The 12,922-nt window shown below is 40.9% G+C and overlaps 2 protein-coding genes across 3 annotated transcripts; one reads left to right on the forward strand and one right to left on the reverse strand.

Annotated features, from left to right (window-relative positions):
- The first annotated feature begins 411 nt into the window (after positions 1 to 411).
- On the forward strand, positions 412 to 2,818 carry mrpl14 (mitochondrial ribosomal protein L14). The gene is made up of 3 exons (XM_070916381.1): positions 412 to 491; positions 723 to 825; positions 2,332 to 2,818. Exons 2-3 carry the CDS (start codon positions 746 to 748, stop codon positions 2,696 to 2,698), a joined length of 447 nt encoding a protein of 148 aa, XP_070772482.1. The 5' UTR covers positions 412 to 491; positions 723 to 745; the 3' UTR covers positions 2,699 to 2,818.
- A 606-nt stretch (positions 2,819 to 3,424) lies between these two features.
- Positions 3,425 to 9,965, reverse strand: capn1a (calpain 1, (mu/I) large subunit a). 2 transcript variants are annotated; one of them, XM_070916380.1, is made up of 21 exons: positions 9,690 to 9,965; positions 9,054 to 9,123; positions 8,830 to 8,948; positions 8,598 to 8,731; positions 8,294 to 8,462; positions 8,058 to 8,141; positions 7,878 to 7,963; positions 7,698 to 7,772; positions 6,812 to 6,972; positions 6,467 to 6,636; positions 6,334 to 6,345; positions 5,593 to 5,804; positions 5,467 to 5,506; positions 5,277 to 5,339; positions 5,028 to 5,085; positions 4,786 to 4,850; positions 4,591 to 4,659; positions 4,414 to 4,492; positions 4,198 to 4,311; positions 4,015 to 4,073; positions 3,425 to 3,932 (listed from the first exon to the last, which is right to left on the reverse strand). In XM_070916380.1, the coding sequence occupies exons 1-21, from the start codon at positions 9,933 to 9,935 to the stop codon at positions 3,906 to 3,908; spliced, it is 2,112 nt and encodes a 703-aa protein (XP_070772481.1). In that variant the 5' UTR covers positions 9,936 to 9,965; the 3' UTR covers positions 3,425 to 3,905. The 2 variants fall into 2 exon arrangements, with proteins under 2 accessions (XP_070772481.1, XP_070772479.1); XM_070916378.1 differs by having other exon boundaries at positions 5,277 to 5,342.
- Between the last annotated feature and the right edge of the window lie 2,957 nt (positions 9,966 to 12,922).

The following is a 12,922-nucleotide window of genomic DNA, read 5'->3' on the forward strand; positions in this document are numbered from 1 at the left end:
TTACTCATGATAGTCAAATCTAAGCTGCTCCGCTTGTGTCTGTCAGCCAGTTGAACAACTATCGCTAACCTAACCAGTCCAACTGGGAGGCGACGCTAATCAAGTTTAGAGCGTGACGTAAATAGAAGTAGATCATATAGAGAGATGACACATCTTTATACGCCATGATCGCCAAATCTTCGTAGCGTCTTCATTGTGTAGCTTCTATTCTCTTCTATTTCTATATTGCCCCCGGCGCGCTTGTGTGACGTACAACAAATTAACAAATTATTTTTCGGTTTGTTTCGGTAGTACGCTACCCTCTACGAGCACAAACGGTTGATATTTAATAACAATTTTCAAACCAAAGTGCATCTTCTTATTTGCAGTGGGGAATATTTGTTTCTTATATGCTAATCCATGTTGTGCTTATCAGCTAGCTCGGCTAAAGGCGGTTGGTCGCGTGTTGGTGACGTTACACTTTTGACATTGGCATGGAGCGTGATAGAGGGGTAACGTTAACAAGATATTCTAATGTTTAACTTTGACGCTTTCTGATACAATTATTCTTGTATTTGTGTTATTATTCGGGGCAAAGAAAATAAACAGATATTATTCTGCTCCGTTGTTAGGGCCATAGACTGTATCCACCCTCCATGTGATTGTTAGCTAATGCTAGCGATATCATTAGCAAACCCTTTAGCTTATTGGCTGCTAACCATGTAAAAATTCTTTCTTTCTAGCTGACACAGTATTCGCTGTAGTTATGGCTCTCTCCCAGCTTTCAAGATCCCTTACTGGGCTCCTCGTAGATACATCGTCCATAATTCATCAGCGGACTTTTAGGTAAGATATATTTCTGTCAAATTTTAGAGCCCAATATTGTGCCAGTTAAGACTGGACAGCTATGTGGTCTTGGTAATTTGACAAACTGTATTTAAGTTGTTAAACCAAATAAGATCAAATTAAACCATTTACTGGCACTTTCGCTAATAGCAGTGATTAACGCTGCCTTCCATTATAAAGTGTTGTTTGTTTATTGTAACTGCAAATGGATTCTTGACCTTCACTGTGCAAAATCATGCATGAACAGAGTTTGACACTAGAAGGCTGTTTTCACATTCATCTCCTGTAGGGGAAAGGTTTCTCTGTGGTCACTTTAAATCTGAGTTTAAGACGTGGATGTTCTCCTTAATACATCCATGGTATGTACCAGCCTGATTTTCACTAACTAGTTTCACTAGTTGGAAATGAATCGTGGTCCAATATGCAACATAAACAAGTGGGATGTAGAAACCTGAAGTCTCCAGTGCATATACAATGAACTGTTCAGTGGAGTAGGACACATCTAATTAAAAGTTAAACTTTTTGAATAAAACATACTTTAGTATTTATATATTTTGGGTTATTCAGTGGAGTGGAGGAAATGTGCTTTTAATCGTTTTTAACTAGTTTATTATAATTGTTATATTGTTGACATAAATTATTAATCGAAGCAGAGTATTTCTATGTCTTCAGACATTTGGGGAGGTTATCTTTAAGAATTATATCCAACATATACCTGCTGAACATCATTTCACACACACTCGTATTAAATGTTAATAAAGAGTGGGGATGTACACCTGCTTTTTTATTGTAGAAATCTGTTAAAGGGAAATTTGCCAATGACAGAATTTGGTTCACTTTGCAATTTCAATTGAAGTGATAATGTCACCAGGTGTCACTTTTTGTTTGTTACTATATGTTGTCATTGTAAGTTGGTGCTTGGGTTTGTCTATTGATGTTCAAATATCTACTGTGGTGGCTTAAGCTTCTATTTCATCAATGTGAATATTAATGTCCCCCTATCCCAGTGAAGTCACCACGGATGATGCTGTCATAGTTTTCTTGAGTTATTTCAGCCGTGGTCTCCGGGCAGAACTGTTGGAGGGTTGTGAAAAAATAGGTGGGGTTAGATATTAAAGTTATACAGGTAGATATAACAGTAGTGGGATGTTTCTCTCTGCCCCCATGGCATCTAATACAATTTAATTCCCTGATTTAACCTTATAACACAGTTTGTGCTTAGAAAGGCTTACCCCCTTAAATGACTTTACTCACTGTTTGTTGGGCAGCTTAAGCATTTGTCTCCATATAATATGATCACCACAGATAGTCTCTAAAGTTCCGCTTAGGGAGCAACTTGTTCAAAGTTATCTATCTATCTATTGCTGTAAACGTTGCCCCATGGAAAAGTTTATGGGGGGGGGTCTCTGGAGGAGAACTGTAATATCATGATGTATGACATTTTAGTAATGGGTTGTGCCACAGCAGGACCCCCGTAAGTTGAAGATGTACGTTTTGTCTTGTCAGTGTGTCCGCTGTTGCAGCCGCCATTCAGAAAATGACAAGAGTGCGTGTAGTGGACAACAGCTCTCTTGGAAATACTCCATATCATCGTGCGCCAAGAGTGATCCATGTCTACACCAAGAATGGCGTAGGAAAAGTTGGTGATAGGGTGTTGCTTGCCATCAAAGGACAGAAGAAGAAAGCACTAATCGTTGGACACAAAATGCCTGGAGAACGCATGAATCCACGCTTTGATTCGAACAATGTTGTTCTGATTGAGGACAATGGGAACCCGACAGGAACAAGGATTAAAGTTCCTTTACCCACACATCTCCGTAGAATGGAGGGAGATTACTCTAAAGTCCTAGCAATTGCTAGTTCATTTGTTTAATACCAGCATCATTCAACTGTGATTTTTGAGCTATATATACTGTATATTTCACATCTGCTGGGGGTATATGAACATTTTGTATGTACGTTCTTGTCTTCAGTAAACTTTAGAAGGAGCCAACATGCCGTCGCAATTATTGTCTCTCTGCAGTATTCTGTTGTTAACGTATGTAATAGATTCAAGTCATTGTCAACATGTTTGACATTTTACAGAGGCCTCTCTATGATTACAATAAATATAACCTTTGCCTTAGCATAGGAGTTTTGGGTGCAGTTTGAGCAGCCAAATGTGGGTCAAACTCATGTTATCATGAACACAATGAACAAACTATTTATTGAAGGCACAACATACATTCACAACACAAAGCAGTGTGACACATTTGTAATATGTTTATAACATCATGGTGTCATGTATAAGGCATTCAGTATCATGTGATCCCTGTAAATGTCACTTGAGTGGACTGATATACTGAATTAAACTAAAATCTCAGTGCAAAATAAAAACAATCAAGTAAAACCAAACAAAAGGTCAGCTGCTTGACTTCAACTACAGAAAAGGATTGGTGTAACATATAAACAGGCTGAACTTCAGCATCAAATGCCAAAGAATAAAACAAAACATAATTGACATTAGATCAGGTCTGTACTGCCATCTACAGGTTAAAGAATAAAACTACCAACTCAATGATGAGGTGATCATTTCCTATAAAAATCTTTGTTCTAAAATCAGGAAAATATGGAACCAGGAGTGCAGAATGATTAACAGAAACTAAGACTTCACCTTTTAAAGCAGTAGAGTGACAGACTTCTTCATATGTTTTGTGTTCCTTAGCGTGACAGCTTTTAGTCAATACTGAAATTATTGTTAGTAAATTAGTTGACATTTATACAGACAGCAAAATTAAAATGGTGAAATATAAAGTCACCATACAATGCACATTGCAGCTAGAGATTTGTTGTCATGCACAGACTCATGCTGTTTTTACAGAGATTTATGTCGCACAGTGACTGCTTCATACTGTAGGTTTGCATAGTTTCTACAACGGGAGACACTTGGCTTGGTTGTCTGTTATACAGCTCTTTGGCTATTTTAGGTACTCTGAGGTGGGATGTGTTAAAGGGTCACTAAGGCTGAGAGCTTCAGGTCAAGGCAGTCTGCAGGCACGGTACCGTTTCTCTATACCCTCCTCCAGTGAAGATGGCCCTCTTCAACCACACATTGTCAGGTAAAGCCACTAGCAATATGAGAAATAAAGATTAGACGAACAGAAAAGATTGACAAAATGTACTGATTTTCTTTTTAAACAGAAATATCACCTCTGTGATATTCATCTCAGCCACTCCGGACCCCTCCTTGTCGAACTGCTGGAAATGCCCTGTTAAAAGATTCAAAGTTTTCACAATTTGTCTATGGAGTTGTAATTCTCACTGTATTGTTACTTAATAGTCTACAAACATGCAGTATACATTTAGAATAACATCTATTACAATAATACTCACTAAACATGGCTTCAAGCTTGACCAAGCAGCAGATGAAGTTGTCAAAGTCAACCATCTCGTTCTCTGCATACCGGGCTACCAGAATCTGGTTCAGTCTGTTATTCAGTTTAAAACCTTCACAGGAAGACAATAAAAACCAAAGAGAGGGTCACACTTCTCATCTGTGAGTGTGTGTACAGTAAACAATTGTGGAGATGACCATCGAGAGTATTATACCTGCTGCCTCCACAGCGAGACGCATCTCATACGAGCTCATGGCCCCTGACTTGTCAAGGTCAAACTGTCTAAAAATGACCTGAGAGACAGAGAAAGAAATTTGAATAGGAACCCACAGAATCTAAGTGTGCATAAGGTTACTTTGGCTTTGAAATTACGTTACTCATTAATTCTTACCAGCCAATTTCGGATCTTGTTCCAGAGGATCTGAAACTCCACCAGCCCTAAACGGGCACTACCATCTTTCTGTTAACACGGTGTCAAGGGGTGAAACTACACACAGACAATCATTAACAGAATACATGCATAATTTAATAAAATAAACATAATAAAGTTTTTGATCCATTCATGCCTGATGATTCAAGAGGATACATCCATCAGATTGACCATGGTCCTACATGATTCCATACTGAAGCCGTCAGTCTTCAGGTCTTTGTCTGAAAAATCGAAAAAAAAAACACTGATCTGAAACAGGCTGGCCTACAGAGACACAGTCACACAGACTCGCGAGAGAGGCAGTCCAGGAAACGGATGGTGTACACTCCACAGTAGAATCTAATACAGTAATGGGAGATGTATTACTAATATGTAAACTATTTAAACAGGAAACTCACGGCGGGTGACGACTCTGTTAAGGATGGTCCTGAGCTCGCGAATAGAAATCTCCATGTCCTGGAAAAGCACATTGGACAAGAAAAAAAGACTTTGCAAGACCATTTTGGATCTTATACGCTTTAGATATTATCTAAAACACCACAATAATACCACTATTACCACTACCAACATTATTATATACAAATTATTTCAGCAGTGTTAGCAAGTACAAATGCAAACAAAGATCCAAACAGTAAGACAGATCTTACCTCCCCTGCTAGCTGAGCAAACATGGACTTAAAAGAGTCATCAATGTCGTCTTCAGTTACTTCCTCCTGTAGGAAACCACAAATATAAATGCATTGGTTTATAATCCTTATGAGAGAATTATTCCCTGCGATTCATATAGTATATCATGCAACATTTTCTTTTTTTCTACAGTGTCTCACTGATACGTACGTCATCTCCTAAATCAGCAGAGATTTCATCATCCAGTTCTCTGCAATGGACAAAAACATTTTAGCATGATATTTGAATTTCTACACATACATAAACTAGAGACATTAAAATGCAAAAGACACATACTCTGTTTCTGACTGCTTCTCAGTGAAGACTCTGAGGACAAAGTCGGCCTCTTGACTGGGCTCAAAGGTGGAGGGCACGATGAGGTACTCTCCAGGGGGCAGGCGAAGCCGCGTGCTCACCTCTCGCAGGTTAATGAAGGTCTCCGAGCGAGCACACGATGAATTGCTCAAAAAGAAATTTTTCTTCAAATGGACATTCTGGCAGCCTCTGTACTAAGGGCAGTAAGACACAATATATGGGTTTAGATGCATCTGCATGCTTTTAGATCCATTTAATGGAAATCAAATATACCCATTACTGCCAACCATTTTACAATGCATAACACAGTTCATTTTTTTAACTTCTAACTACATTTTAAAGAAAACTTTCATGCAGGATGCAAATTAACTTACAAAGACTTAAAACATGCTTGTAGGTCGTCCATCATAATGAACATCAAGCCTGCTTTTATTCTTGTCAAATTATGTTTCTTGATAACGCAGTTAAATATGTGGACTGATGTCACAAGATGATCAATTGTGGTGGATGTGAAGGATTGAATATCTTAATAATGTGTCACATTAGCTGATTTTCATAGAGTGAATGTGATGAACACAATGCGTAGAAACCAATGGCTACCTGGAATATGCCTTTTGGATCAGCAGCACTGTAAAATATACTTCATTCATAGTAAATGGGCTACATGACAAGTCAAACGTCTTTGGTTAAATAAACAGTGGTAGTAATGGATGCTCTGCCTACCTCCTCTGGAATCTGCACAAAAAAAGATAAAGGGAAAAATTAGAAAAATGAGCAAACATAATGTAAAGTTAACATGTGAATAAACCTTGAGAAGGGCAAAGGGACACTACTGACTTCCCATCTCTGCTCTCACCTCATAGACAGCAAAGCCAATGGTGTGCATGTCCTGACCATGGCGCCGATATCTGCGGCGGTCCTTCTGCATGAGAGCTACTAAAAAACTGCACGCCACCTCATCATCCTCTGGGTCGTCATCCTCCTCCAGCAACGTGATCTTATACTGAGGGTTGATCCAAAACGTGTCTACACAGATGGTGCATTGGTGTTAGCCTGTTTCACAGTTACAGTAACATTACAGGAGACCTGATTGCGCGTCAACAGAGAAATGTTATCACTTGATCCCTTTAACAGTAATATTATCTACGTCAGTGTGTGCACTGTTACATGAAAGGAATTTTCCCCTTCGGTTGGGACTCACTGGGATGGTTCCTGCAGCCTCCAGCGGTGCTGCCTCTCCTCCACGTGCCGTAGAACTTCATGGTGTTCCAGTGGCTGAGACTGTCCTCGCTCAGAGTGTCAGGAGTCAAGTTACAGATCTCTATCCGAGAAAACTGCCTCTTGAAATCACTGAAGGACATCCTGGAAGATTAAAATAAAGTTTTGGGTCAGAAACCTGGATGCAAAATTTTTTGGGGATACACTCATTCGCTTGCTTTCTGAGAGTTAGATGAGAAGATCAATACCACTCTGATGTCTGTATGGTAAATACAAAACACAAGTTATTAACAAGTTATATCTTTTTTGTTTAATCCCCCAAAAAACAAACTTGTCATTTTTACACATCCATTTTTATATGAATTTTAAAAATGAGATATACGTGTTCAAATGTGAGCTTTTAGGTGCTGGTTGCCAGATTACATTTGGACAGAGCCAAGCTAGCTATTCACCCCCGTTTCCACTCTTTATGCTAAGCTAAGATAACTGTCTCCTAGCCATCGCTTCAAAGAGCACTCCGTATTAGCGCGCACATTACCCACAATGCAATTGGCCCACCAAGACTTATCTTAACAGTAGCTAAGTGACATCACTTGAGGCAATTCATCAGATATTGTGCCGCAAAAGGCTTTATACAACTTGTTTCACACATGCAGTAGATCTCCCCATGACCTGTAAACAGACTTTGATGTATAACATTGGTAGAGTTTACCTTTAATATTTAACAGATACAAGATACAAGATTGGTATCAATCTTCTCATCTAACGCTCTGCAAGACAGTGAAAAGCGTATTTCCCAAAAATGTCCTTTAAAATACCTACAGTACATAAAATTGCCATGTAGTTCTACAGCACCTGGGACATCTTACCAAAACTCCCCGTCTTCCATCTGAAGATGCAGGTCTTCTCGTTCAGAGGGGTCAATCTCATCCCATTCAGGGGAACTACACACGACAAGACAAACAGACAGGAATACACATTCAGTATGAGATATAATACTCATAAAAGAAGGTGCTATCCAAACCTGTATTATGCTTTGGCACACTCACTTGTCACTCCAGGCACCAGTCCACTCCACCTGGCCCCAAGGGTTACGTATTCGGATCAGGCGTTCCATGTTGCCACGGAAATCAACCTACATAACACACGGAGGGATTGGCAACTCAGAACTATTGATATAATTCATAATGATATCTAATTAAAGACATCAGAGTCATACACAGACAGACCTCCTTCAATCCAGTGAGTGAGTAGGCGTGGCCTTTCACAAGCTTCTTGAACGTAACAGCCTCCATGTCGAAGGCACTGGTGATCTGTATTAATACGAAAGCACGATTACTGCATCTGAGTATGAATTGTCCAGCACAGAAATAAATAGGAGTGCTTTTAACGTTATTGGCTTTCTCAAGACGGTGCTACATTGATCTGCGTGTCTTGGCGGTGTGCCATTGTGTTTGGCACGTACATCGATAGAGCAGCCCAGCAGAGAGCCTCTCTCCAGAGCTTTGTCGATTATCCGGTGCAGATCTCTGGGAGCATTGCGGAGCTCGTACATCTCGGACACACCACCTGTGAAGTCCTCAAACCCTTCAGTGGTGCTTCCTCCAGACAGAGCCTCATAGGAGCCATTCAGCCTGATACCACATAAAAAAAAAAGCTTAAGCTTGATTGCCATTAACAGCAGCACTTCAGAATGTGGTCTGCAACTTCCTACTAAATACACTCACACTGAATAATTTAACAATTGTGCAGGCCTTTCAAAAACCTACTTGGCATAAGCCTTCTCCAGGAGTGCACTCCAGAATTCATTGCCCTCAGCAGAGTGGACAAACATCAGCTCCCTGTCTTTGACAGGCAGTCTGTCATCTATCACGACGTCTACCCATTCGCCGAACTGCCAGAACTGCAACACAGAGCAATAATCAAGAACTTCCATCGATCCAAATTGCTAGCCTTGCACTCGATAGGGAGTGCAAAGAGTAGAAGATGATCTCACAGTACCTGAAAGTGGAAGATTCCAGCATAGTCATCTTGGAAGGACTGCCCGTGTGGGACAACCCGATGAAGAAGCCTCTCGTTCAGGGTGAGGGAGGCGATGGCTGCTAAGAGCCAGCAGTCACCTGCAAGTGAGAAGAAGCATTTAGCAACCTTTGTCTAAATCCGTCTTCTTACTATTTTTTCAGGTTTCATATTCAACATTAACAACAACAACAGCAAGGGCTCACCCAGCGCTCCCTGACAGATGTCCGTCCTGGTGGCACCACCCACAATGAACTGAGGGTCATCTGTCAGTTCCTATGGAGAAATTAAACATCTGGGTGAAGACAATGAAATCGATGAAACGCTCACACATTTTACAAGGCGACACGTCTTTCAAGCCACTGCTATTCTTGCATCTACGCGTCAACTTCCTGTGTTTTAATGAAGCACTGTAAACAACTGTCAGAGCGAGGGAGCGGTCAGGGAATGCCATGCGATGCCAACAGCTGCAGTGGTCTGAGAAGTTCCTGTCCTGACTTGTCCTATTCTGTCTGTCTGAGTTGGCAGACATGAAATTGATATGTTTGTTTATATGATATGTGTTTCTGTTGAGTTTCAGTCGTCACCAGAAAGAGTCACAACCACATGCCTGTTGTGAAATATTACATGAGAAGCAGTCCAAAGAATGATGAGTGAGGTATTTCTACTTAATGTCCAGCTTTAGGTCTTAAAAACATCTTTTCATCTGTAAATGGGTGTATTGTAAGTATATTTGTTATCTTGTGCCCTACTTAACATAATAAATATATCAGTTGTATGCATTTGTTAACAAATATCTCTGAATATGCTCATAATTAACTTTCCCTCTCTGGTTTTCTCACCGTGGGCCTCATCCACTCCACATCCCTAGTTTTGGAGGAATAGGGGGCGAGCTCCTTGAAGCCCAGGGATGGAGGCTCAGCAGGGAAGCAGGGGTCTTCAAACAGGCAGCCTGACTCCACACATTCCTGCTTCAGTGCCTCATAGTCCTGGTTGGAGAAGGGCACAGCCTGCTCCTTGGAGCCCATGCCTTCTGCCCGCAGCCTGTTGGCGTATATGCTTGCAGATATCCCTCCAGCTGGATACATACTGGTGTGAGATAAAAATATGAAGCTGGGTGGGTATGCACAGTGCTGTCTATTAATAGCAGAAAGCTAGCGGCACACTCTTGTCTAAGAGTTACAGCACAGCAATCAGGTGTGGGAGTGTGTGTAGAAAAATAATGTTTGTACTAGTGATAAAGATTGATTTTCTTCTGCTGATGGGACTGAATCAACTAATTATTCTGAGCCCATGTTTGACCCCATATGGATTCTACATTATCTTGCTAGCCTAAAAACACAAAGCTGAATACTTTGAAATATTCTAACAAAAAGCCAAGGCCAGCTCCCTGGTCTTCTATTTATTCATTTACTGAATTTGTAGGTTTAGCAACCTGAGGGGATTTCACATTCTACAATTAAAAACTTACAGACGATGAGTATTTTATAAGGTGATTCATTACCTTTAGACTCAATATGTTTAAATCTGACTACTTTTAGGCCAACAAAATAATAAATAGAGGATTAGCATATTCTCCACAGAATTTTGTTCCTGGCCGCGTGTAGAAGACGCTTATGACCATGACCATCACCAATTTAGCAGTTAACTGAGTAAACAAAATGTAAAAAGTCCAAGTAATTACAAATATGTAAAAAGCCCTTATTTTTGGTCTCTGGTTAAACTTTTCTGAGAGTGGTGGGACATCAGTATTTCTAATGTCCTGGCTACGGCCCTGCAAAAGGCAAATCCTGCAAATACTAATAATTCAGGCCTTATACTAGAAATACCTCTGATAACCAACACACCAGTGACATGTAAAATGTAAAAAAGTAAACGTACTGCTAATGAAACTTCCGTTAGAAACCAACGCCAATAAAAGCCCAGCAGAGAAATAATAGAACTACAAAAAGCATGAACAGAAGAAAAGTGATTACTGAAAGATGTGAGACAAGAACACCACACAACCACCTGAAACACAGCATACCCAGGAACAACAAAAGAACAAAGAAACATGATACCTTGTCTGTACAGGCAGGCTGAGAGGGAGAATGAGACAAAAACAGAGAAAGATCATTCACTTAAGTTTTGCCACTGGTAATAAATTAGATTGCCATGAGTTGCAGAAGCTTGTGCAGCCATGTTAGGAAAAGCAGGCCCTAATGGACTTTAGTGTTTTCTACTCAGTGGGGGTCTTTTTTCCTCTCTCTGAATGCACTTGCTTTCCTATGCTGGAGAGTTTCGCAACTTTCAGCCAAGTCTCCAGGGAGGACATAACATAGCTTTGTGAGGAAACCAGGAGTGAAAAAGAACCAAATGCCTCAAGAAGTTAGATTGAAAGTTAGTACTTGGCTGTCCCATTTCTGAATATGTGCTGGGGGGGGGGGGGGGGGATGGGGACGCGGGATGATCTTTTATGCCGCTCTGCTCCTCTGGTAAGGAATCCTAATGAGCTCAGTTCAGAAAACTTGGATGGAGCTACAGTGGTGAGGGACTGGCAGAGCCATGAGAAAGAATTACTGAGTTAGAAAACAGAAACGTACGTGCTGCTGTGCAAAATAGGCTACGCTTTGATAGAAACAATTCTCCAGGCAAGGACATTGTTTATAGTGCCAGCCCCCCCCCCCCCCCTCCCACCGCCACCTCCACCCTGAGGCCCCGCTTGCCAGCAGGGTCTGCAGGAATGTCCCTCTGCTTTGTCAGACAGCTAAAGAAAGGCTACTTCTGGCTATTGACCAAAAGGATATCTCTATATCCCCCCCAATAGGCGGAGAAAAGCTGATCCATGCATTCCTGTGATGATGATGATGATGATGATGATGTCACCTATAGGACTTCAACCTCAACAATACCCTAAAACAACCGACAGCCGACACTGGGGCCCCCCTCTGCTCTGAAAAGACAGAATAATGCTGCACATATGTTGGCTGCTTTACAGGCCTGTCAGTTACTATCACACCGCCACAGTTCGGCAGGCACGTAATACAGCTCGGATTGTTTACAGCACCTGTTCAGAGGTACAAGTAGGCCCGTCTGTGTGCGCTCGGACCTGCAGTCTGCTTCCCAGATTTCTAACAGCAGACCTATTACAGCACAACCACACTCTTTCCACACCGGATGTCACGGCTGAATTAAATCTGAGTGCGTGCGATATGACAGCTGTGAGTGTGCTGCAGCGTGCCGTACATTAAATCAGACAAGCCGCTCGGTGGCCTACACTACAATATAACCACGAGCCGCTACCCTCGCGCCGACTAAATGGACACATTCAGAGAAAAGAAACAAACAGGACGAATTCACTCACCGCCGCTTTAAAAGGCAACTTTCAGCTCCTTCAAAGTGGGTCGGACAATGATAATCGTGTAAATCTGTGAGAGAGGGGCAGTGGTTTGGTCGCCAGGAGCGCAGGTCCAGCCCTCTCCGCTACACACACACACACACACACACACACACACTGCAAGAGGAGGGGCCACAGCTCACGCCCAGAGCCACACTACCGCTAGAGGTGCTGCAGGTAGTGGGGGTCAAATAAAATCCACTACTGCTCACACCAAAACTTTTCTATGAGTCAATGTAAGACCGACATTATCAACAAATGAATGACTTTATAATAGTGGGGCACATATTCATATCATTCAATTCAATTCAGTTCAACAAATACACACACAGTCATACAAGAATAAACACTGTTAATCACAAAGCTAAAACAATATTGAGGACTGGCAATACATACATCAATGAATGATATATTAAATGAACTAATATCATAATATGATATGATTATGATTGATTATGATTATGCAAGATGGTATGGATGGTATTGTAGCAATGTTTTATATCATGGTTTATATACTGTATGTGTAGATATAGGCCTACATACAGTATACATACTGTATGTATATCATGTATGTGGGACACCAAATATGTTTTGGTCTTCAAAGGAAGAATAATGAAAGAAATAAGAAAAGAAGTGGCAGAATTCTTCCTATTAATGTGTTGTAGTAATTAATATTTTTCTTAATAACATAGAGTGTAA

This window comes from Enoplosus armatus, chromosome 12 (genome assembly GCF_043641665.1).
Source record: "Enoplosus armatus isolate fEnoArm2 chromosome 12, fEnoArm2.hap1, whole genome shotgun sequence".
Classification (NCBI taxonomy): Eukaryota; Metazoa; Chordata; class Actinopteri; order Centrarchiformes; family Enoplosidae; genus Enoplosus; species Enoplosus armatus.